The sequence below is a fragment of the Myxocyprinus asiaticus genome, chromosome 24, assembly GCF_019703515.2.
Source record: "Myxocyprinus asiaticus isolate MX2 ecotype Aquarium Trade chromosome 24, UBuf_Myxa_2, whole genome shotgun sequence".
Taxonomy (NCBI): domain Eukaryota; kingdom Metazoa; phylum Chordata; class Actinopteri; order Cypriniformes; family Catostomidae; genus Myxocyprinus; species Myxocyprinus asiaticus.
This window is the reverse complement of record NC_059367.1, coordinates 21,692,649-21,720,032: the sequence shown is the minus strand read 5'-3', so window position 1 is coordinate 21,720,032 and position 27,384 is coordinate 21,692,649. Positions and strand designations below refer to the sequence as shown.

Genomic DNA, 27,384 nt, shown 5'->3' with positions numbered 1-27,384 from the left:
AAATACTCTTAACAGTGTTTTCTTCATTTAGCGACAGCGCTGCCTCTCTTGTGAATCTACTGCGTGAAACACTAAGTGTGAACAGTGAATGAGCCATACTTTTCAATCAACAGCTTGACCAGTGTAGTGCGTTTCTTGAGCAAATGACTCTTAAAGGTGCAGTCACACATACCTTTGCACGGCGAAATTCCACGGGCAAAATACAGTAATCTCAATGTGAATCCGTGCGATCGTGACTTTCACGCGATGGACTTCCGGCGGTGAAGAATTTCTCCTCGTGGATTTCGCGTGGGATTCAAATTTGCCTGACGTGCACCTCTTCAAAAATGTAACTTCGATGCAGACCACAACAGCTGTGATTGGTGAACTTTGTATCCAGAGACCCCCCCCTCCCCCCAGGATGATCACATTTTATCCTAGATTATTTTAATATCTATACATCATATAACATTGTATTTGGAAGTAGTTGTCTCAATCAGGAGCATCTGCTGTTTTGATGTTCTGTTTGTGTTTAATGGAGTTACAAGCGAAACACAACAATAGATATCTGTTTACAGCTTATAAACTCAAAGCTTTTTTCCTCAGGGCTTTTACTTGATACTAATTTGATATATGAGTGAAATAATAGATGTTGTATTCTACTCACAAACGTTTTTCAATCTGCACGATGTTTTGACTGTATGTTTGACAGTATTGTGTACAGTAAATAATAATTTTTCGTAAGTTATAGAAATAAAACACTTCTAATTTGTCAGCAAATTAAAAAGCATCTGGTAAGAGATGGTTATATTGCCTATATGCATTGTAAAGTCTTTAAAATGACACCCCTGGATTGGTATCGGCTCCGATACTGAAGCTTTTAGACGGATCAGGTATCGGTCCGACGAGCCCGATCCAAATCGATACTGTGTGGTAATCATGTTCATTACTGTCAAGCTCCAAAAATGACATAAAAGAACTATAAAAACACCATTAAAGCAGTTCATATGACTCGTGCATTTTATTCAAAGCCACCTGAAGATGTGCGATCGCTCTGTGAATCACAAAAGGCTGTGTTTAATAAGTAAATATATAGTATGCGCGGCGCCAGCGCGTTAGTGAATGTGCTGCTCTGTTGACAGAAACTCACGCAGTATGGTGATGCACTCGTGGCTATTTTTAGCCTTCACAGTGGTGCACAATATTTGAGCGCTACTCAAAACAGCATCTCAGATGTAGATGCTCAATAGTTCAGTTCACTTATAAAATGCGTTTAGAACGGCACTGGAGGTGCATTTTACCAGAATTTGAATAAGAAGCGAATTAAATTACTGTGAACTTGCCTACAAACAGACACATACAGGACTTCTTGGAGAGTTCAGAATGTCAAAATAAAAGGGTTTAAAAAGTGCACGATTTAAATATATTACTGTTGTATTTAAAATTAAAATAAAAAGTCAATAATAATAATATTAATAACAATTTATTCTTATTCTTATTATTGTCATCATTAGTATTTGGTATCGAATCGGAAGAGAAAAAGTGGTATCGGTGCATTCCTAGTTATTAATAAATTTGATTTCTTTTTCAGCACAGAACGTCAAAAGTAAGCCAAAATATGTATATATTATTATTTATGCGACTCGAGCAAGCATGCAGTATTTTTCTCATTTATTTGCTCCCCGCAATGCAGGAATGTATAATTAGCATTTTGGCTGTGTACTCGCAGAACAATGAAGACACCAACGTGTATGCAAACCAACATGTTGGCTACTTTGTGGAGCCTACGCTGTAGGTTCAACGCAGAAGCATAAATCAGCCTTTATGAGCAGTTTCTATTGAATCTATAGAGCAAAACATACAGCACGACAAGTGTAGTCTGATTCCCTAATTAATTACTTTTATGAGATGGTTCTTTTAAATCCTCAGCACGACCAATGCGGTTCCCGAACAAATGACTCTTAAGAGCATGTTTTGTTTGTGTGAAACAGGCAGTACAGTGAGTGACAATGTGTAGATGAAGACAGGCCTACACGTTAAAAGTTTTCTTGTAATCTGTGGAACTTTTATAAAAAAAAAAAAAAAGTGAATTTAATGAAATATGTTAGCTCATGTTTTTTTTTTAGATAAATTGCATTTTTATTTACTATATAGTTACAGTGGACTAGTCTCAGCCATGGACCGCCCACAGGCCATTCTCTAACCATCTGATGCTTATAGCATACAAAACTGGAAAACGCTTTCTTGATCAGCGAGTAGGATATTTTATCAGTCCGCCTGGAAGCAGAGTTGTGTTCACAAGGGTCCATGTTCATAAAATGAGCACTTTTGAGGATGATATAATCAAAGAATTAGCCCAGGTTTGCCAGGTTACTGACATAAAATCTTTTAAAGATATTTAGTTTCATTTAAGGCACGTAGCAGAAAGTGAAGCGGATTATCCATCAGCAGAGCTGCATTTTCTGCTTTGTTTACACAGTTATGTCTGTGAAATTCTCTATAATGAGGTTTTCTGTGCTGTACTCAAGGCCTCAATAAACTTCCGGAGAAGTTCTTATTCGTTCTTCGTTCAGAGGTAAAAAGAAGTACTAAAGAGTTGAGCAACAGTATACTGTTTATGAACATTCAGACACCCGCCACACTGCTGTGGGAGGCATTTAGAGGATCATTTAAATATGAGGACGCTACATGTAAAACCTTAACTAATGTGACATTAAAATGTGTTATCAGTGACTCTACATGACTCTACATGAATGATTGTGAAGAGATGTAGGTACATTTGCACCAGCTCACTAATAACTCTACACGCCAGTGTGCTATTTTTGACTGATTTTGACTGACTGAACAACATGAACAAAATGAGCTGTCAGCATCAAGGTAGGTGGAGCTCCAGGTCACACCTACCGATGACAAGGACCAATGGCAGTAAGAAGGTGTTAAGCAGTCAGTTAGAAGTTTTCCTAAAAGTTCGCCCAGACGAGCTGATACGAACCACCAAAATGGACACAAAAACAGTTTCTTTTTGGCCAGATTTTGTTCTTAATGATGTCACACCTGTTCGTTCTTTGATTTCGTATGAAGTATATTTGGGCCTTTAGACTCTCTACACATTTTCTGCTATTCTCCAGTGTATTTTCTTTGCAATCGCTCGCGGAGATTCGCGTGCCATTATATAAAGAATTTCCCCCTATGTCGGCATATATTATGGTACATACTGTATATCTCCGATAACCCCGCCCCTGAACACGCCATAACTGACTGTTATTGGTCGCATGTCAGTTATCACATGTCAGTCAGTTAGATGGCTTTTCCTGTCTAAATGGGCAGTTCTTGGCCAATTGAAGCTGCTACAGACCCCAGACCTTTGCCGTAGTCATAGGTCTGGCTATGTGAGAGACTACAGTAGGACCACTTATAGGATTGCAATAATGCCTGTAAAAAGTCATTAAAAAGTCTGTGTAAAAACGCCTTTTGCAATAATTGTATTAAATTTATTTCTGATTTGTTATATCTGATCTGTTGGAATCTGAAATTATCTCATTGTTTGGCAACAGACTGCTGATGGAAGTAAATGCAATAAAAATTCAATTTCTTATTTCCTATTTCTTCCTCAAATGTTAGCATCGTTAATGGAACCGTTAAAGAATCAGAATCGTTAAGAGGAATCAGAACCCCGGATTCCCATCCCCAGTCCCTAGATACTAAAAAAAAAAAAAGAGCAATGTTGAAAACAGCACAGAGCCACAGGCTTTACAATTTTGGGGTAAATAAACCTACAAATGGCTTACCTATAGTCATTTTTGCACATTAAACCTGGATAGGGGAAGGTATTTAACCATGGAAAACATTACACACTTAACTTTTAACTTGTATACACACACACACACTCAACCACACATAACACAATTATTCAACAAAATGTGCAAACAGAAGACAGAAGTCATTCATTTTTCAATTCTTTATCATTACTTAGTAAATATTCGCCTCATGAGCTCAGTTGAATCTTGACAGTCACTGTGATGCTTCTGCCCGCAGCGCTCTCTCATTTCATTCAGCACTCACTGAGAGCTCAGCAGATTGTGATCTTGTGTTTAACGTCCCACATCCACTTCACCTCTCTTTGCTCTGCCTTGGGCTTGGGTTGCCATGTCACTGAATGCAATCCCCACTTTTGTCTTTTTATTGTAATTATTCAGACTGATCAAGCTGCTCTAACAGCCAATCAGGGGCTTTGTTAATGCTTGTGACATTTTGCAACATGTCAGAATGCAGGAAGTGCGTATTGACAAAATAATGACTAATCAAGATGGAAACTCACACAGACACATACGCCCAAACACAGTCTGTCAGTGTAGATGAGAACAGTGCTAATTTATCTTTTAGAAGAGAGAGCAGCAGTGCAGATGGCCCTACAAAGACCTACTGCTAATGAATGAGACGCTAAATGCATACAAATAAACACACACACAGTTTTGTCTGCTCGTAGAATCATTGCCCACTAAGGGCATGTCTCTGTATTAACTAGGGGTTGCCAGAAACATTCTAAAAAGGCAGGATTCTGTTGAATTCTTTTACAGTATTTTGTAGATGATTTATGTTTATAGATAGTGGGGAAAAACCCTCTATAAACTATGTGTACTTGCCCATACATCTGCCGGTAGACTGTTGTTTTTGAATTGCATCTGTGGCTTGGCTAGGTAATTGTTTTGATTTAATAGCTGTTGGTTGGCATGCACATACAAGAGATTGGTTATTTCTGAGAATTACTGTATATTTACATTTGAGAACAGTGAATGTGAGGTCATTAGTTTAGATACATGGTCACCTGACCTTTTCCACTTAAATCTTTATCAAATTAGCAATTGCTCTTGTAATTACTGTTTTCATTCCAGTGTTATAAACCACGCTGCAAACAGACAATTTGCTATACAGGTGTCATGGGGGCTGTTCAAGTTCGAATTCCCCATTTGTCTGTCTCTAGGCAGCAGTGTGCGTTGCTAGGCAATCTTTCCTCTCATTATGACATCACAAAGGAGAGGACTGATAATGCCGCTAAAAGCTTGTCTCCCTCTCTTCACATACACTCACACACACAATGCTTTTAGTTTATCCCAGTGACATTAATGAGCTATTAAGGGGGTCGTTAGCATTTTAGATTTCGATTATGTTGCTTGCCTTGTATAAATGTGGTTATATTTTCATAAGTGTGTTTGTTCATGCGCTGGTGTTTATCTATTTTTAAAATGCACAATGTATCTAGTTGTTTATTTCACAAAGGGAGTGCATTGAGAAGACAGGTGTTGTGCATTGGCACACTGAGATGGGTCTGCAAGCTGTCCTGATCCTGATCTCTGAGACGTGTGAACTGCCTAATTTAAATGCAAGGCAGAAGATGAAACATCTGACATATATCCAGATCAAACAGCTGGATTGAAGCAGTCAAGTGCACACACAGCTCCGTTCACTTATAAAGACCATTTTCACACTCGGATCAAAGCGATCACCATAATTTAAGGCTTTAAATGGCACTAAAGCAGCATTAGAGGGGTCTTATCATTCCTTTTATTTTTAATGTATTATTTTCCTTATTATTTAACTTATAGTGTTAGTAAAGGTTTTTGCCAAAAAAAAAAAAAAACATACTAGTATTAAATGATCTTTGTTTCTGGCCCTCTGTCTGAAACCCTCGGATTTCTGTGCTGTCCCCTTTAAGATTTCAGTATACACGCCTACAGTGGTATGATTGGCTAACATCTTTAAAGAATGAATAAAAGAATGAAAACACACAAACATTTTACAAAATCTCCTGAAAGCACTCAATCTGAGCAATTATTAATAGCTATTTGTTCCCATTTAAGCCTAGCGTACACTACACAACTTGCAGTCGGCGTCCTGTGACTCACAGTCCTGATTTTCATCGTGATGGTGCGAACACTTCAGGACTGTAGTGTATCAACTACACGTCACGTGTACATTGGTATTAAGATGTGTTTTGGGTGATGTGATCATAAATGTATAAGCTAAACACATCACTGTTACACCTGGTCTTCTCTTTTGACCACTTGTGTTTGGATTTTGAGGAGAGAGGCTCTGATTTCATGAGGACATACATCAGTCATGATGACTGTTTTTTACTGAATGATAATAAAGTGCAAAAAAGTAAAAGATGAGAAAGAAATCACTAAAAACAGGCACACAGTTTCTCTTAATTATTCAAAAACATGATGTTTAGAGCAGAATTCAGAGTAATTTTAGTGCAGTACCTGTAACTGAGCTTCTAATGTGTTGTACGCTTAAATCCGTAACCGGCAAAAATCTGTCCGTTTCAGCTGACTTTAGCTATGTCCTGTTTGAAACAGATAGCCCAAAATGCATCTTAAAATTAAGAAAACGAAATTCATTTACAAACTCATGCAGTTTAGTCTTGATAACATGTCAGCAAACATGAAAGAACGTCTCTCGCCCATTTTGCGTTTATTGACACCATTTGTAAAGAAAAAAATAACAAAAACAGCTGAAAATTATAAAGACAGTGGGTAGGGAGATGTGGGTGAAGTTTCGTTTTATTTTCTAATTATTTTTTGTCTTCTGCTTCCTAATACTTTGCCCTCTTCTTGAGTTCTCTATATATTTAATTGGCTTTGGCTCATTGTCAGTCTTTCGCTCGTTGGGGCATTGCGTACACCTGACAACAAGATGTCTGGATATCAAGCTGTTTTTAAAACTGGCTCATTTAGGCCTGTCGTAGGAGTGCGCACACAACAAGACCGTTCGTCAAGAGATCCAAGACTTCTCCTCGCAGACCAGTCATTGACACAAAACATCAAAGGAGATGAGCTTGAGTCATGTAGTGTACACTAGGCTTTATGTGAAGTATGCAGTCAAACTACTATAGTTGTTTTAACTGAAATAACAATAGAAAACTTAAAGTCGGCATACTGTTGCTCCTGAATAATTCTATTATTAGGGAGTTAAGATTTGGTGAAACAATAATGCTATTAAACTAAGAACAGTGAAAATAGTTCAGACTAGCACAAGCTGTGAATGTGAAGGGTTAACAAATCTGTATCCAGCTGTAATAGATGGTCAACCAGGGTGTTTGCTTCTGTAGTGTGACCGCTTCAGTATGCATCCTGTGTAATGGGAAATATGGGATGTTCGCCAGGTGGGGAGTCTGAGAGGAAGTTTTAAGTTCGGAAACGTACTGTATGTTTTTATAGTACAATAAACTCTAATATGTCAAAAGATCAAGGACAATTTGATTCCTCATGACATTACCCCTTTAAAGGTCAGGCTAAATCACTGTCATCAAGTTAGAGGCAGTTCCGGGCTTAGTTTTAATCTAATATTATCAGACATATGAGCATGATGTGCTCTCAACTAATCCATGCTACCTCTTAAGTGTTTATCCTGTATTATTCTCTTGCTTTTTTTGATCGTCTTGAATTCCTTTACTTCCCAATGGTGCTGACTGACTGTTTTACCTGGCTTGTGATTCTGGCTCTCTCATATCTTTCAGATGATGCCAATGTACATTTTACTTCTCTGTTAATGCTGACATGCACTGTATTCTTTTAAATAATGCTGATTCTTTCCCTACTCACCGTGTTGATGTGGAGTCACTCTTTAACGTTGCCTGATAATGTTCACTCCGTCTGACCTCACCAATGATTGTGATTCACTTATTTTTGTGCTGTAGAATTACAAACTACTCACTTTGTTTATGAATATTCTTGTCACTTATATGAATGTCTCACCCTTTCTGATTATGATTCTCTTTTGTACAGTTGTTGTTGTGTAACTTTTCAGACTCACTGATGTCATCACATGATAGACTCTGTGAGTGATCTCATAATTAGTAATATAGCATCCAGGCCAATTAAATGGCCAATACTTGGATATTTTGAGAGTCGATAACTGTGCCCAAAAGGCTGATTAACTGAAGTGGCCATTCCACCTAGTGTAAATTCCAAATCTACTTACAGCCTTGTAAATGCATAGTGCGCATTTTCTGTGTTTAAATATTATTTAGTGAATTTTGAGTAAAATTGGCCATTGAAGAAATCTACCACTACTCATTATTCTTTACTAGAGGTGCGATGTCAACATAATGACACAGGAAGTCAGTATGTTGCTGCCGAATGTTACAGCACCCTGACATCAACCCCATTCTGCTGGGTTACTGACAAACACCATCTCCCATTACTGGCATCAATTAAATTGTGTTTACCTTTTCTTGTGGTGCAACTGAGCATTGCGTCAACAGCCTCATAGACCCAGGTTCACGTCCCATGTGAAACCAGGAAGTAATCATGTTTGCATAATCCATGATGAACGTGATTCTGAGCTTTGATTTTCACTCTAAGATTACATTATCAATCCACTGACGGTTAGGTTTAGATTTGGAGTTTGGGTTTTGTACCATAGAGGTAATAAAATATGCATTCCCCTTCACTGTATTACATCATTTTAAACTAAAAACTTGCTTTTGGTGCCTCTCAGAGGACATTACACCCATAAATTGGAGCTCACGCGTGCCCATACAGTCAAGAACACTTCCTGTTGTGGCCACTGGGCACAGTGGTTCGAATTTTGGTATGCACAAACCGAGTTTAGCTGAAGAAATTTCAAACCTACTCTTGTCAAATTCATTGTGAGATCAGTCTGCTGATGTTCCAGAATTAGGGTGCCTACACACTTGAGTTTACAGGGCTCCAGACTGTGACCAAAATAGTCACAAATGCGATAAAAAATAATTGATTGCAACAATAATTTAAAATCTAGTTGCCACTGGCGACAGTTGGGTTGTGTGTGTTCATATGCGGTTTCGTCAGATATCATATTGTTTGTTATTGAATTAATCTTTAGAGAGCACACCAGTGTGTCTTGAGTCGCTTTTCACCCGTTCTGTTTCTGACGAGCTCGCTGCACCGCATGCAACAACAAACCCAGTGTGAGAGAGTCGTGAACAAATTACTCTTTTGAACCGGGTCTTTTTCACCTGAAAAGAACTGAGGGTTTGAACTCAGGAGCTCAGGTCAGATCAGATTCATTTTCTCAGCGAATCAGCTGTCAGTAAGTTTACAACTGGGAGCGCAGACATTTAAAAATAAGAGGTGTCCCATGTGTATTTCAGGCTTCATTATAATTAAAAGTCCTGTATTGTGTACAACTTTTTTTCTTCTGGTAATTAATGATTGGGATTGGAGTAGCACAATAAACTGCATCTGGGATTTCGTTCAATTTGCACTCTTGTAGTCTCTGTGTCTGGACCTACCGGTAACAGTAAAGAAAGACTAAGACAATATTTTAAAACTATATATATATATATCTCAAGCTTTTGACTTGTACACAACTATTACACAAGGTGCAAACATTCATTGATGCACAAGAATACAACACACTACTATATGCATACTATACTTTATGTAAATATCTGTAATGTAGATTCTAAAAAACAGTACTAAATAAATTATTTTATCTCTTATATTTATATAAATTATGAAAGGGGTGTAAACATTTATGAGACAAAAGGGAATGCAAACTTATCTTCTCAACTATATATACTGTTTATTAAACATCCGATTTATGGGCTGTCAGCTGTCTTCCTTTCCTTCGGCTTTCTGTCTTGTTTCTCAACAGCAATATAAATCAAGCAATTCTGTGATTTGGTGACTAAAAACAGCCATTAGCTCCTTAATATTTCAGTTTAGGAGCCAATGGCTCCTAAGTCATTTTTTTAGTCTAGAGACCTGGTTTATGTCAAAGGGGAAGTTACATTGCAAGGATGTAGAAAGTGTTGCTTCATCATGCAATCAAAAGTTGAGAAAATATTAACTTTCACTGCAACGCACTCTGACAGGCATCCTTTGACTAATGCAAATTTCAGACAAATAGGTCCAGTTTTATTTAATCTAATCTAAATCGAATTTACTGCTTAATTTTAAACTGACCTGTCTCTTTTAATACACTCAAAACAGATCTTAAGCATTTAAATATTTTTTCAAATGGTTTTTCAGAGCTTGCATTAGTATGTAAGCATCCTTATTCTACTGAGATTAACTAGTCTATGGCTTTTGAGAATGTGTGTGTGTAACTATGAGTCTTCATGCAAGGGAGTGTGTTGATGTTTGTCATAAAAGCTTAAAAAATAACCCCAGTCTCCAGTTGTCACAAGTATTTTTGTCAGTCAGTTTAGTACCACATTTCTCTCTTTCTCTCCCTCATTCTTTCTTTTCTCTCTCAGTTCATCATTATTCTCTTTCCCTGCCTTTTCTCTCTTTCTCTTTCACAGAACTCAAAACCACACGTTCAGGCTGAACTGATTAACGCTGTAGACATACATTTTTACTGATGACAGTGTAGTGCTGGATAAGTCTCTGTATACTGAAGGTGTTCAGGTCACCTGACACCTGCACATCCTGCTGTAGTGCTCTTGATTGAGCCTGTTGACCCCTCATGAGCATTAAAGTCCATCTGATCTCTGACTATGGTCTTGGCCTGGATGAGTGAGCATGTGTGAATGTGTGTGTGGCCGTATTCAGATCATAATAAATCATAAAAAGACTACAGAACTTCCATTAGCTAACTCCTCATTTATCACACTAATAACAGTATGGGTCGAAACACTCAAAAAAGTTATAAATAAATATTCATGGTGTGTGTGTGTGTGTGTGTGTGTGTGAGAGAGAGAGAGAGAGAGAGAGAGAGAGAGAGAGAGAGAGAGAGAGAGAGAGGATGTGAAGGGGCAGTCTGCACAACCTTTGCACTGCATAGTTTAAAGCTTCTCGGTTAACTCACTTCACTCTTATACTACACACATACACACACGCTTCAGGGAGTGTCATATTCCACCTGCTCTGTTAGTATGGAACATCTAGAGGAGCTGATAGGACAGTTTTTCCGCACTGTCTCTTTCACTTCTGTTGGGTTATAAAACAAAAAAGTGAGTAGCTAATATGTCTGTGTGTCAGAGAAAATGCATTTGTTGTCATGCATGCTGTCACAGTTACTGACCCATTGTGTATGCAAGCTTTCCTTTTTGTCATATGATCTGATCAGCCAAATTTGAACATGCTGCATTTTCTGCCATATTTAACCGTTGTGGCTCCAGAAACAAACAACAGGATAGGTTATTCAACTCCTATCTGTTGCACTACTCTCACAGAGTATGCAGTTGTGAATATTTGTTTTATATTTATTATATATGTACCATATGAAGTTGGGATTTGTAAGAGTTTTGTGAGTCAGTTATGTGACTGTGGATTTTCTATATGTAATTTGTCTAGATTTATCAAGAAACCCATCAAGTGGATGGATCCTAAACCGTTTTGTGTTTATAGTTAAGTTTTAAGGATTTAATTTTGTGTGCTGTGTTTGCCAGTGTTCAACATAATGTTGAACACAGATGTACTTATATCTGTTTACCGTTTGGCATCAAACTGACTGGATGGTGTTACCAGCCAAAGAGAGAGAGAGAGAGAGAGAGAGAGAGAGAGTGTGTGTGTTTGTTTGTGTATTTTGCTATTTACAGCACTCGGAGATGATATGGCACTCTGAAATAAGCCCTCCCTACCAATTGAGGTATAAAGGTTAGTCTAAAGAGAAACATTTCGGAAAGGGTTTTATATGTACTTTGTATTACAAACTTTATAGTTAGCAGTCACTGAAAAGTGATTAAAAAAAAGCCATCTTTGACTGAAATCAATTTTCTAACATTCAGGCTAGTAAACCAATAGGGTTTCTTCATTGCTGTGCTATCTAGTCATTTTGTTGAGATTCATAATGGATAAAGCTCTGCACAAACGTACATACTGATCAGGAGAATTCTTGGGCTGGCAGAGTTGTGGCATTAAAAGCTGAGCCTTCATTCAAATAATTCATAATTGTTATGGTGGTCTTCCTGCACTTCAAAATCTGAAAAGCATTTAAATTCAGAGAATAGCAGAATATTTCAGCAGCTTGTACAAGACCTGAAGACACGCCTGTGACTGTGAGAGCATCGTTGATCATTCAGGGAATGTTCAAGGCCATCAGCACTGCATTAATTGACAGCTTTTAACAGATCTCTCTATCACTGTTATTAACTTGTTTATGTCCCATGAACATCTCCTTCAATCGGATTAATGGGTTGCTTATGGCACTGCCAAGCTTTTCTTCTTATTTTGCATTAATACTCTCTCGAATTTTGTGAGTTTCACTTATGGCCATGATTACAACTGAATATATGTTTCCTTGCTTATTGCAGATATTCCATTTCTTCTAAGCCCCGTTAATTTGTCACAGGCTAAAATTATTTTGTTCAAGTGCCTCTCAACTTTCAGTGTTCATCTTTGTTGTTGTTCTGTACAAGCAGATACAGAAATAATAACTTACTGAAGAATTCATGTATACTCACTGAGCACTTTACAAGGAAAACCTCTACACTTATTCATGCGATTATCTAATCAGCCAATCGTGTGGCAGCAATGCAGTGCATAAAATCATGTAGATACGGGTCAGTAGCTTCAGTTAATGTTCACATCAACCATCAGAATGAGGAAAGAATGTGATCTCAGTGATTTCAATCGTGGCATGATTGTTGGTGCCAGATGGGCTGGTTTGAGTATTTCTGTAACTGCTGATCTTCTGGGATTTTTTACGCACAACAGTTTCTAGAGTTCACTCAGAATGGTGCCAAAAACAAAAAACATCCAGGGAGCGGCAGTTCTGCATACGAAATGCCTTGTTGATGAGAGAGGTCAACGGAGAATGACCTGGTCTGGTACTATAGCCCTTTTCGACATCTAAATTTAGGGCCCTTTGATGCCCCTAAAACAGGCAGGTTTGGGCACTTTTACCTTGTCATCAGTTGCTTAGCAACCCCTGGTCATCTCCTGACTGAGCTGGAGACTGTCTGTCAGAGAGATAGATGAGTTTTGACCCCTGAATGAGAGATTTTAAACTTGTTATATTAATAACATACAAGCATTGGGGTGCCACAATGTAAAATCAAGTGTGATAATGGACTACTTTTATGGTGGTTTTATAGTGTTTTTTTGCAATTTTTGGAGCTTGACAGCCCAAAGTCACTAGGAACTGTTGTTATTTGGAATAGAGGTGTGTAATCATTTTTCAAAATGCTCCTTTGGTGATTCACAGAAAAAATGTTAGCATATAGACCATTTCAAGGGCTATTTGTAGGTGTAAGGAAGTGACGTCTTTGTTCCTTGAACATTTCCAGCTATTTGTCAAACTTATTCAAAACAACAGCGGGAGGCACTTTATTCATAGTGATGTTAATAAGTCAATAGAATGTAGTAGAATGTCATTATTAAAATGTAGACTATGTTGTTTGGTGGCTGGATGCTCCCTGGATGCCTGGAACTAAGGGAAATTAAAGTTTCCGAAATTTTTTCCAAAAAAACAGCCACAAATGGATGCATGAACCACTGCAGTGATGTGAGACGATTGGATGGATACGTGCTGTACTAACACCTGTAGCACACATCTTAACTCTAGTAGGTGAATGACATTTTTGCCAACAAATAGTAAGTTTGATAGGTTGAGTTTAGCTGGCTAATTAAGTCAGGGTATTTTTTGAAGGACTTTAAAAGTGACTAGATCATTCCCATTATAATGAATGAAACTATGCAAGTCTTTTACATTTAGTAATTTAGCCGACACTTTTATCCAAAGCAACCAACAAAATGAGGAACTTAACAAGCAATTTGTCATACAAAAGTCAACAATATCTGCAGTATCACACTGCCAAGTTCTCAGAGAAGCTAGAGTAGTATAGAAGCTACTGCAGAAGAAAGTGACACACAAGGAAAGTTTTTTAAATTTATTTTTTATTATATTTTATATAATTAAAAAGAAAACCCTTACCTTGTCTGCAAGTCATGCGCTTGCATTAACAGCTTCATTGGTTATAACAGGAGCAATCCAATATTCCTGACCTTGCCACTGTGGAAATAATAGAGCGCAACAGTGTCCGCCCACTTTTTCAGCCATGTCTGTTCTGGAAGTATTTTTCCATTCATTTTTCCCATTGACTTTTCAAAAATCCTACATAAGCGTTCTAAACCATGAACCAAACCAACCAGCTCACAGGTGAATCACAACATTACAAACTTTGATTTGAAGCAAAAAAGTATTTGAAAATCAGATAAAAATGCAATTGCGAATGATGTCATTGAATAAAAAATATTTTGAATAGATAAAACAATTGATTTTATGTTCTTGATTATAGGTATAGAAACAATAGATTTTAGATTTATTGCAGAATATTCCGATATGTACAAATAGATAAGTAGTTTAAGGGTGAAGAGACACCGACTTGATTACGTCATTCACAGTGCTTCATAGGAGCATGTGGTCGCTCCAGGGCACATTTTGCGAGCTTGGTTGGCCGCGGTTCTCTGATTGGTGAAGCTTTTTCTGCTGTACCTTGGGTAATGTAGTTGTTTACCATGAATTTCGCTGTCAAACACAATTTTTAAACAATGAAGTTGAAATATCGCAGATGGATGGCTTCAACGGATGCATATACCATCGATGAACAACCTCGGAGCTCAAGTTATCTTTGAAAATCAATTACGTCTATGGAAAAACATTTATGGGATTTTTACTTCCAGAATCAGATAGTTGCACTCAATTGTGAGCATCTAAACTATGATACAATTTCATTGCCCCTCTCGTGTAGATGCTCAGTGTCAACAACATGTCTAGGTAAGTCACTTCAGGTAAACCTTTAATGTAATTTGAGAAAATTTGTTGACTCAAAGTCTTATTTAAAAGATCCGGTAATATCACCTCATTGTTTATTTTCAGTTTTTGCAAATATCTAATTTGTTCTATTTTAGCTAGGCTCTAAAAGGACGTGCTAGTCATTTTATTTTGACAGTTCTGGGTAATAAAAATGCAGCTTACAGAAATGCAGACATGCCCAGCAGTGTTCTAATTTCTTTGTTATTGTTTACGTCCTTGAAATTTTCTATAGGCTTGGTATTACTTGAGGTTAATTAAAAACAGAATTTTCATTTAAGCCACAATGATATCAGGGTGAGGGCAAACCCATTTAGTTTTGTGTCATGGTGGGTGAACTGTTTATGAAAAAACTCATTACAGTCAAACCAATTGGTTCCCATGGCGACGGGATGCTTATGAGTTATCTGAATTCATGTGCTTTAGAGGATGCATTTTCTAAAACTAGAATGTTAGGAAAAAATGTCAAAGGAAGTTATATTCTGTATTTAAAATGTTTTTGTTGTGTTTGACAGTCTCCCTGAAGTTTTGACAGGTATTTTCCACCACTGCTGCGTTTTCGTCTCTTGGTTTGACATGTCATCCCACCCCCTCACTCTTTTATCTTGTTTCCATCTCTCTGCTTCGGAAACAATACTTTTCATGCATTCATTCATCACCGATCTGTTAAACTGTGTGTGTGTGTGTGTGTGTGTGTGTGTGTGTGTGTGTGTGTGTGTGTGGGTGTAAGTGAGGGACAGAAAGAAAGAGAGCGATAGAGCCGTTTCAGTTTAAATTAGCGCATCTTATTCAAGATACAGCCTCTCAGAGACCTGTGCCACCTCTGTGTGTGTTTTGGGTAATTACTTTGTAGATGCTAGATAGAATATAGATGAACAGTGTTTATTCTCAACAGTCTGTTGTACTGTTACAGCAAAAGGATGGGGAAGGGCAGAAGGAATGAGAGAAGAGGAAATTAAGTGACTTAGCACTTCCATGATTTATGTCACACATGATCATGAAATCAATATTCTTGAAGTGCATGCGTGTGTTTGTGTACATGTGTGTATTTGTGAGTGTATTGAGTCACTGACAGCTGTAACAACTTTGACACTTTGCTGTCAGTCCCTGCTAAATTTCAAATTGAGTGACATTTGATCAGAGAACAAATCTGAAAACATCTTACCACATCACTTAGAGGCAGGCATATTATAGTTTTAATTTTTATTACTTTTATTTAATCTCTGTTTTATTTTAATTTGTCCTTTTCAATTTAGGTTTGTTTTTGTTAGTTTTCACTCTGACTGTTAGTTTTGTCAGTGTTTTCTTGTTCTAGTTAAATGTAAGTTTTTTAGTATAATTAGTTTTTGTTTTAGCTGTATTTAATAGATTAACTGATATTATTATTTTTTTCAATTTTCTCCCCCTTTCTCCCCAATTTGGAATGCCCAATGCGCTCCAAGTCCTCGTGGTGGCGTAGTGACTCGCCTCAATCTGGGTGGCGGAGGACGAATCTCAGTTGCCTCCGCGTCTGAGACCGTCAATCTGCGCATCTTATCATGTAGCTTGTTGAGCTTGTTGAGTAGCGCGTGTGGAGGTTTCACACTATTCTCTACGGCATCCACGCACCCCACCAATGCGAACCGCATTATAGCGACCACGAGTAGGTTACCCCATGTGACTCTATGCTCCCTAGCAACTGAGCCAATTTGGTTGCTTAGGAGACCTGGCTGGAGTCACTCAGCACACCCTGGATTCGAACCCATGACTCCAGGGGTGGTAGCCAGCGTCTTTACTCGCTGAGCTACCCAGGCCCAGATTAACTGATATTATTTAATATAATATGTTTAACACCATTACATTTCTTAGGGCTGTCTAGTGTTATCGAGGCATTTTCATGTTTAGTGAAAGTTGTAAAGGTTTCAAATTTTATAGCATACTGTGTATCAATCTAAAATAATAATTAATTCTTATTCTATTTTACTTAGTTTGGGAGTCATGAAAATGTATTTTAATTTTAAGTTTTTCCAATTGATATTTTTATTTATTTATTATTTCAGTTCATGAAAATGTTTTCACTTAGTTTGTAGTTTTCATTAAAGGTAACTACACTGCTTAGTGAGAGACTGGGGAGTCAGAACAAAGCTTTTCTTAAAGATTATGCAGATTTTAATTAGGCAGAGATATTTTCTAAACATTGAAATCTATCCTGAAGGCATTATAACAAGCATCTAGTGGCTGAGCCTCTATGCTGTCATTGATTTGTGTGTTAAATGCTTCCAGCTCATTCTGCAGAGAGTGGTGTGATATTTCAGCTGGATCAGAGTTAAGATACACTACTGCTGATACCAGAGGTCATGATTTGAGCTATAGACATTTGTTCGTGTTGTTGGTGTTCACTAATATAATAGTGTGTATGTGTTTTTCTCTCTCAGATACACCAGTGCAAAGGCAGAAAGCTTTGACTGAGCTTAGTCAAAGAAGTGACATTGTTATCCAGGATACATCATTAGATAAAGGTAAGAATATTGCACACACTCAAAAACCATGTAAAGAAGCCTGCATAGACACAGGCAGGCGCAAGCACACTCTTGCATTCATAAACGCACCACTGACTAGTGGAATGAAAATGAGTGTACATGTCAGATTGAAACTCTATGAGGCGTTGCCTGAGAGATGGAGATTGGGGAATGTTCCTGAGCTGGGAGATAAAACAATAAAAAACAGCACACACTCTGGTCTTAGCCTCAGACTGTACAGCCATTGACCATTCACAGACTGTTTGATGCATACTGCACACAGAAAGGGCAAGAGCTTTCTTTTAAAAAATAAACCCTGATCTGATGGCTCCACTGACTTTACATAAATTCCTGGAGTCCACTGGGAAACAAAGTTGTATTTATGTAAATTAATGCTACAGTGAGTGCTTCTGAGGAAGAATTACTCACTGTATTTGACCATTTTTATTTTTTTCAAGTAGTTTCTTCATTATTGTTTATATTTGCCATTATTTGAATGACCTACCAGTTTATTTCGTGTCTGCATGTTATTGTGATACCAGCGATTTCAAAGTTACCCACCCCTAAACATTACCCCTCCACATAGCTTAAAGGGAAAGTTCACCCAAAAATGAAAATTCTCTCATCAAGTAAAGTTAATGGTGGCCAGACATTTGACGCTCCAAAAAAGACATAAAGCCAGCATAAAAAGTAATCCACAGGACTCCAGTGGTTAATATCTTTTAAAGTAACATGATCACTTTGGGTGAGAAATAGATCAATATTTAAATCCTTTTTGGAAAGTGAAAGTGGTGATTTATAATGAAAAATGAGTGATATTTTGGTCTGTTCTCACCCAAAACTGATTGGATCACTTCAGAAGACATATATTTAACCACTGGAGTCATATGGATTACTTTTATGCTGCCCTTATGTGCTTTTTGGAGTGCCAATGGTCTGACCACCATTCATTTGCATTGCATGAAACTACAGAGCTGAGAAATTATTTAAAAAATCTTCATTTGTGTTCAGCAGAAGAAAGAAAGTCATACACATCTGGGATGGCATGAGGGTGAGTAAATGAGAGAATTTAAATTTTTGGGTGAAATATCCCTTTAACATATCGGTCTGACAGCCTTTTACTGTCTAAAAATTTATGTACACAGAAATTACAATCGCAGAAATTATATTATGAGATTAATAGGGCTGTCAATCAATTAAACATTTCAATCAAACTAATTACATGTTATGCCAATTAATTAGTCACAATAATTCACATTTATAAATATTTGCCAAAAAAGGACCCCAAATAAAGATTATATAATATATAATAATTAAAATAATTATAAATATAATATACAGTATAATAAAGTAATTCAGACAATTCGAAGACATTACTGTGGCTGACGAGTAAATCATTGATTAGATGATACAAATGTCATGAATATAGAAACATAAAAATCATAGAATTATAATTATACATTATAAAATATAGACTTTGTCATGACAACGACAAAGTTTAAGGCTGTATTTCATTTACACAGAACCAAAGCCACATCACCTCTGCCTCAAGCCTCTTATACTTGAGGCAGAGGTGGGTCAGAGCTGGCATATTTAAGTACGGCTTTTATGTGCCATTGCATCTACCAACCAAGTCAAATACCTTGTAAGTGCTACTAACTTGGCCAGAATGGCCAGTAAACATGTAAATCAAATTTGGATCCGACACAGAGCCTGATCAGTGCAGCCTTAACTTGGGTGTGTAAAGATCCATTAAGTGGGCAGTGGCCAGAATAAGCTGCAATGTGGACCAGACTTTATGCTGATATTTAAAAGTTTGACTATACATACTCACACTGTTCTGAACATGTCAGCATTCCCTCATCCTGTTTGCAGTTTTTAGTGTAGTCATTTTTTCCTATCCTGTCATACAGAGACAAGAAGGAGGAGAGTTAGAGAGACACTAACATATTATCTTACAGGGTTTTTCTTATCCCTGACTGACTACAGTGTGGTTTTAGACATTCATCTGATTCAGGTTCCCTGATCACTGGCTTTGAATCAAATGTCATATATTATGAATCATGTTAAGAAAGGGCTGCAGCTGCAAACCTTCTCTCCCTTCTTTTTATATTCTCTAAAAAACTTTTCTCTATATAGTATTATTTTTACTCTAAATCATTTTATGACTCGTGTTGGCATATTTAAGTCGTTTTATTATACCTTATTATAGTGTACAGTGAATTCAGAAAGTATTCAGACCCCTTCATTTTTTCACATTTTGTTATGTTGCAGCCTTATGCTAAAATGCTTTAAATTATTATTTTTTTCATATCAATCTACACTCCATACCCCATAATGACAAATCAAAAACCACAGGGACAGGGTACATGTCAGAGTTAAAGGAAAGCTGAACGCAGCAAAATACAGAGACATCCTTAATGAAAATATGGTCCAGAGCACTCTAGACCTCAGACTGGGCCGAAGGTTCACCTTCCAACAGGACAATGACCCTAAGCACACAGCCAAGACAATGCAAGGGTGGCTTAGGGACAACTCTGAATGTCCTTGAGTGGCCCAGCCAAAGCCCGGACTTGAACCCAATCGAACATCTCTGGAGTGACCTGAAAATGGCTGTCCACGCATGGATGCCATCCGACCTGACAGAGCTTGAGAGGATCTACAGAGAAGAATAAATCCCCAAATCCAGGTGTGCAAAGCTTGTCGCTTCATATCCAAAAAGACTGAAAAGAGGCTGTAATCGCTACCAGTGGTGCTTCAACTAAGTACTCAGTTAAGGGTCTGAATACTTATGTCAGTGTGATATTTCAGTTTTTTTTTTTTTTTTTCTTTTTAATAAATTTACAGAGTTATCAAAAATCAGTTTTTTGCTTTGTCATTATGGGGTATGGAGTGTAGATAAGGCTGCAACATAGCAAAATGTGAAAAAATTAAGGGGTCTGAATACTTTCTGAATACACTGTAAATCCTGCTATTTCTGCTACTCAAAGACTAGAATGAGTTGTCAGAAGGTAATGCCAGGCTGCAGTTGTTTATCTTTGTCCACAGTGGGGTTTGCATAGCAGTAAGCCACACTTTACATTCCTTCGTGTAATGGAATTGTGTGTTTGTGTGTTTGTGTGTGCATTAAGTGTATGATGTACTGTATGTGTGTTTGTGTTGACAGGGTGTAGTGTGTTGACAAACCATCCAGAGGGATCTGTAAAATTTAGCCTAGAGTTGAAAAGCAACACAGCTACAAACAGGCACACAGATAGTTTTGATTTGTCTATGAATCTGTGAGAAAATGGTCTTTGCGCAGTTTGTGTTTTAAACCCTCAAATAAAAACAGACAATTTGGGTTTGTTCCAAACTCTAGTGAACTGCCTAAACTGCTGTCTAAGTAGATAGCTCACTAAGTTTTGTGATGCAGCTAAGCTATTAATACTTACACATTGGGCCATTTTCATGAAACACGAGCAGAACAAATCTGTGTGTATATTGTATATCATTCATGAATCCATTCAGACTTCCTTATAATTTACACACACATTTGTTCTGCTCATAATTTATTAATAAGTCCCATTAACAATTTGAGTAGGCACAATTATAGGTGCAGTTATATGCACAATTATATGTGTCCACACTATAATATAAAACAAAATAAATGAAAATAGATTCCAATACGAAAGGGTTTCTGTAGCTTATTCTGAGAACATAGTGTGTTTGGTTGTTGATTGTTAACTTGAGTGGGTATGTATGTGTGTATGGTTTCCTCTTACCGGAATCTGGCAAGCGAGAGTGCAGTGTGTATGGATGTTTTTGAAAAGAGAGTCATTACCTGATTGAAATTCTGCACCTTGACCTTAAGTACTTCCATTCCTTTGCCACTGTGTGTGAGTGTGTGTGTTGAACAGTGGTGTCAGTTGTAACTCCTCCTATTTAAGCAGAGAATGAGAGGGAGGAGTGAGGAGAGTTAATATCTGCAAACCTGTGGGAGTCTCTCTCGGCAGGTGAAGAGGGAGTTGGAGTTTTTGAATTTGTATTCCTGTTGGATTCAGTGCAAGAGATTCATTTATTTGTTTTCTGGATCTGACCATTTGACTGAGTCGCTGTGGTGACAAAACTGGAGACAAGACAAGGGAATGGATGTGAGTAGATGAGTGATCATAAGCATTTCCCTCAGGCTGGAGAGAAACAGAGAGAAGTAAGATATTTTTTTGCAGAGCTGCAAGACTGGTTTTTACTAGGAGTGTATGTACTGTGTGCGAGTGTGTTGACTCTATGTTTTGGTTGGAGTGATTCAGGTGGTTTGCATTGTTTGTTTTTTAAATGCAATGAGCAGACAGAATGGACCGTTAGATCATCAGGCATGTTTATATTCAAACAGACACACAGTCATGCGCACGCTCATGTACATGTAGGCACACATACACGCCTATCTACATGAGGACATACCATAGACTTCTATTATTTGTATTTATTTATTTATTGCATTTTTAACAATTAAATAATAATACTAGTAATAATAATTATTATAATGTTTTTTTGTTTTTGTTTTTCAGTTAATCTTTTTCATGCATAAAGTTGTGTCATGTTTAGCTTCTGGGGAAATTTGTCCCCAAACTATAGCTAAGCAAACACCCACACACACAATTCCTTTATTGAAACAGAATTCTGTTTATTGTATTTTTAAAAGCAGAAAGAATATGCAGTAATGCAGTGTCATAGAGCTTTGTTTGCATCAGAATATTGCACCAGTAGAAGACAGAGGACACAGCCTCCAATAGGAGTTATATTAATCACAATAGACAGGCCTGGCATCACATCATCCCATTGTATATTCACTGAATTGTGAGCTTTCCAGGACAGAAACGCACATCACAAGCCAGTGGTCTTGTTATTATCAAGTCCAAACTTAACGTGTATGATGCAAACTTGCATCTGATAAGAGGCAGCTTTGCAACATTAACGTGCACTGTCCCTCTCTAAAGATAATCAGATAGACGTAGTTATTTTTTTAAATATGCTGCTCATGTGTTGTGAAGGTTAATAATAATAATAGTATTTATTTATCACATGTTATACATTTGCACATATACAGTGAAATTCTTTTTTTCACATATCCCAGCTAAGCTGGGGTCAGAGTGCAGGGTCAGCCATGATACAGCACCCCTGGAGCAGATAGGGTCAAGGGCCTTGCTCAAGGGCCCAACAGTGGCATCTTGGCAGTGCTGGGGCTTGAACCCCCGACCTTCTGATCAGTAACCCAGAGCCTTAACCGCTGAGCCACCACTGCCCCAGGTTAGGGGTAGATGACATTAAAATTTACTGTACGATCTCATGAAAATTATGTTACTGTAGCGATATTTTTGCAAAATGATATTACGTGGTTCATTACACGTGTTGCATCAGTTCCGAGGTGAAATGACGACTGTGTGCTGCTGAAAGCAAGTTACATTGTCTCCCAAACGAATGAGGTTTTTAAGGTTAACGTTGTATCATGTTTTATATCAACAAAATCAACCTCCCTACCCTAAACCTTAAACCTAAATCTAAACAATAGTGTAATAAAAGAAAATGTTAGATGAAAACCGCAATTTCAGAAGTAACCACATTAAATTTAGGTGCTTCTATTACACTTTCAGTTCACGTGTCGACTTGCATGCTCTACTGGACTTGTACCCCGGTCCTTTGCATCGCAAGTGCAACGCGCACAGTTTGATTGCACTTGAACAAGCTTGTAAATGTAGTTGGTTATGTATTGCAAATGTTAAAATGTATAGCTTTTTTTTGGGGGGGGGGGGATTTTTCCCCTTTTTCTCCCAATTTGGAATGCCCAATTCCCAATGCGCTCTAAGTCCTCGTGGTTGCATAGTGATTCGCCTCAGTCCAGGTGGCGGAGGACGAATCGCAGTTGCCTCCGCGTCTGAGACAGTCAACCCGTGCATCTTATCACGTGGCTTGTTGAGCGCGTTGCCACGGAGACATAGCGCGTGTAGAGGCTTCACGCCATCCACCGCGGCAACCACGCTCAATTCACCATGTGCCCCACCGAGAACTAAATCACATTATAGCGACCACGAGGAGGTTACCCCATGTGACTCTACCCTCCCTAGCAACTGGGCCAATTTGGTTGCTTAGGAGACCTGGCTGGAGTCACTCAGCACGCCCTGGGATTTGAACTAGCGAACTCCAGGGGTGGTAGCCAGCGTATTTTACCACTGAGCTACCCAGGCCACAAAATGTATAGCTTTAAGTCATGCACAATAGCAAGCGTATTTATATGTAATCAGATAGAATTGTGTGAGGAACAGGGTGAAAAGTAAGTGTTTATGAACTGATAATCTGCTTTTTTTCTCATGATTTGTATGAAAGGCAATAAAAGTCATTAGCTGGGTTTCCATCCAAGTATTTTTATGCACATTTTGGGATATCACATAAAAACTGATAGATGGAAACTCCAAGATGCGAATCAAATCTCCAGAAACTTAAATGCTCGCTTGAGGTGGATACATTTTTTTAATCGGTATGAATCAAAACTGACTAACCAGCGAACCAATAATCGCATCTGAAATGTGGCTCTGGTCATCCTGAAATAACAGTGTCTAGAAAATCCAAAGCCTGTTTAGTGTTTGCAGAGCAAATAAGTCGAATACAAACTTGAACTGTTTATTGACATTTTTGAAAAATATATTATAGATCTGCATGGCAAAGACATAAGGAATGAAGAACGTACACACATAGTGTTCCCAGAACTCTGTCACTTCCTTACATGAGACAAAGTTCTTTACAGTGTTTTGTCTGTGTGCTCTAAAATGCAAGTGTTTTATTATTAAAAGAGTCACAGTGGCTACAATTTCTCTGGAAGTGATGATTTTGTTCTTTTGAACACTAGAACACACGGGGTGGCTTTATTCGCACATTGTTTTTGCGATATTATGTTTTTTCACTTAAATTAAATTCATAACTTAGGTGGAAACATAGCTATTGTTGTTGTAGCGCTTCTAGTGTTTATTTAACCAGGAAAGTGCCACGATACGTACGAGCCACGTAAAAAACATTTAGCAAAATCTAGGTACAGTAATTTGATTCAAAGAGACTTAAGTGATTAAAAAATTGTGAAAAGCTTTAAAAAAAAAAGAATAGTTACAATATAGCAGGTTGCAGCACCTAAACTGTATATCTTCCTATGAATTTTAACCCAAAAATGTCAAAAAAAAAGAAAAAAGGATAACATTTTGTTGTGCTTTCCATCTAATTTCTTCAATGATGACCATTGAAGTCATGTAATGAACCAGCGATGAATATACTGTTAGAGTTCTGCTGTATTTTATGGCAAGTCAATGATCAGTCCTTCTTCAAACCTTCTCCCCAAGGCTCTCACACTTATTTTGTGGTTGACTGCTCTAACAGAATTAATCAGACCCTTCAAAATGTGGAGGGTTTAGATCGCTGCCCTTTTCTGCAATGTCCTCAAAGGGCAAAACGCTCAAGACTTGCGGAACAAATGGCTTAAAAAGCCCACACATGCCTCGTTCTGTTTCTCACTCTGTCCCTTTCTCTTGTTAATTTCTTTGTCACACACATACATGCATGTCTGATTGGGCCCATTTAGGACACACTGTCTTGCTTATTTAAGGAAGCACGCCAGCAGTGATATCCTGTTTTTAAAGGCACAAAAATAGCAAGGCATGAAATGATTCCAGGTAAAAACTCAAACCACACTCTTATATAATACTGAACAATAAAAAAAAAAATTACTGTCTGGACAAGAAACTCCGGTATAGAGCCAACTCTAACCCTTCTCTGAACCCAGCTAATCTAGATAAGATTCTCATCTGCATTCAAGAGCCACATTTTTGGATTAGTCAAGACTGAGGTCTCATAGCTCTAATCCATATAATGCAGTGTGCCAAATCTGTAGTGCTGTCTGAAAGTTAACTGACGCTGATTCTAGAGGTGTGTTAGATGCCTGTGTCAGGACATCAGGCTGTTCTAACAAGGAAGAATGCCAGGTTCTTTGAATTCCTCACCTGTTTTAAACCTCACATTCAGAGTGAAATGTGGTGTTAATGTTATTTGCGTTTTCTGCTTTTTTAGGCTGATTTGAGAAAAGAGGCAATGAATGAGAAATTTCTCTTCACAGGTGGAACTGAAGACACAGTAACCCAGATTAAAATGTGATGATCACACTTCTAAAAACATGAAATTATTACATCCATCCATCCATCCATCTTCTATAGCCACTTATACACGGGTAGTGCTGGAGCCTATCACAAGCTGTCTCGGGCCGAAGGCAGGGAAACACCCTGGACAGGTGGCCAGTCACTTACAGGGCAAACACACACAGACATACATATTCACACTCACACCTACAGGCAATTTACAGTTTCCAATTCACCTGATGAGTGAACTCACCTGTATGGGTTTGGACTGTGGGACCCTGGAGGAAACCCACACGAACACAGGGAGAACATACTCCACACAGAAAGGCCCTGGTTGAGCTGTGAGGCTACAGTGCTGTGAGGCTACAGTGCTACTCATTGAGCCACCGTACTGCCCTACAAAATGTAAAACCATTTTTTGCTGGACTCGAACTCACAACCTTTTGAGGAACAGTCCATTGCTTTAACTGCTGGACTATTTAGTTGATTGAAATGATTATAGTATAATGAAATACATTTTAATAATACATTTTAGTGCTGGTAGTCTAATCTTTACATTAGCAGATCTAGAGAATGTGGTTTGGTAATCTTTCTCCTCACAGAACACACACACACACACACACACACACACACATACATACACGCGTACACATACACACGCACACACACAGTTCAAAATGGACCTGAGCCAGGCAGACACAGTTCAAAGCTCATAAAAAATTCCACCATTACAACGCTCAGACACACATAGCAGCTGCTCTACTAATGTAAGAGAAGACAATATTAGTGTGATTCATACATTAAAACAAAAATAAATCATTGTTTGTGTGTACCAATCCGTCATAAACGGAATGAAAATATCAAATTTTGATTGATTCACCATTGTTAGGAGTAGGACTGAAATTTCTAAAGCTGTACATCTATATTCAGTTCACATATTGTATGTGTGATTGAGTTGTATTTGTATGTTCAGTGCATGAGTGCTGTAGATGTGCTATTACTAAAGCCTTCTAAACATTTTACCTCACATTCCAACATACCCTTTACCTATGCACTGTTTCACACTTTCGGTCTCTGCATGCATAAATGATAGGAATTCTCTTATGTATGTGACTCCAACACCTGTACAGGCGGTTTTCTAGTTTCAGAGCTTTTGGGGTCTATCAAGTGTGTAGGAGGACTATTTGCATATTCTTCATGTTGTTGGAATGATGGAATACTTAGAACAAGTATTTTTTTCTTTCATATTTTAAATTCTGTAAAAAAAAATTAGCCCTGTTACACTTATTCCATTTAGCCAACTCACTGACGTTATTTCTCTGTCACAGTTTTAGTTTCAGTGTACTCTATTGGCATATGCATAAACAGTACAACAAATAATGTTTAATGGTAAATTAGTAGCAGATACATTATTAATTCAATAATAATATTCAGAATGTATCAGTTTAGCAGTAAGGTATAGAGCAAATCAGGAACATATAAAAAAGATAACAGTCACAATTATAAATTGTGTTGCTTGTTATTTGGACTGAATCTCTCTCTCTCTCTCTCTCTCTCTCTCTCTCTCTCTCTCTCTCTCTCTCTCTCTCAATGTGTATGTCTCTCCCTCTGTGTAGTGCTGTTGCATGAGGAGGTGGTGCATTTGCAGGAAGAAGTGTCTGTGTTAAAGCAGGTGAGGGAGATGTTGAACCGTGAGCTGGAGGAGACGGGAGGAGGCTGCTCTGTGGAGCTGCTGTCTGTCTCACAGCTGCAAGTGCAGCTGACGCAGAAAGAGCAGGAACTGGACAGAGCCAAGGAGTCATTACAAGGTGAGTTCAGATTAGCTAATGAAAACTATGAGCCTGGCCTTTCACCCCAACTCTCAGTCTGTTCTGGACCTGTCATCCTGAAATAAGAAAACAGTGGGGAGAACAGATCTACAACCCCAAGACATGATTGCTAAATTACGAAAAGAAAGACTGTAGTAATTAAATCTGGAGAACAAAAGGTCTGTAGTTGTTCCTGCCACTAGA

The 27,384-nt window shown here is 37.9% G+C and overlaps 1 protein-coding gene across 6 annotated transcripts in view; it reads left to right on the top strand.

The window, feature by feature from the left end:
• Positions 1-27,384, top strand: part of kazna (kazrin, periplakin interacting protein a) — a 50,425-nt gene that overhangs the window by 1,924 nt on the left and 21,117 nt on the right. For 4 of the 6 annotated variants that reach the window (XM_051652498.1, XM_051652497.1, XM_051652496.1 and 1 more), the window contains exons 2-3: positions 17,142-17,225; positions 26,989-27,180. In XM_051652498.1, the coding sequence (XP_051508458.1) occupies positions 17,142-17,225; positions 26,989-27,180 (276 nt within the window). Of the gene's footprint in view, positions 1-10,791; positions 10,925-17,141; positions 17,226-21,194; positions 21,356-26,988; positions 27,181-27,384 lie in introns of those variants that run through there. The other 2 variants (XM_051652499.1, XM_051652500.1) reach the window with 2 other exon arrangements.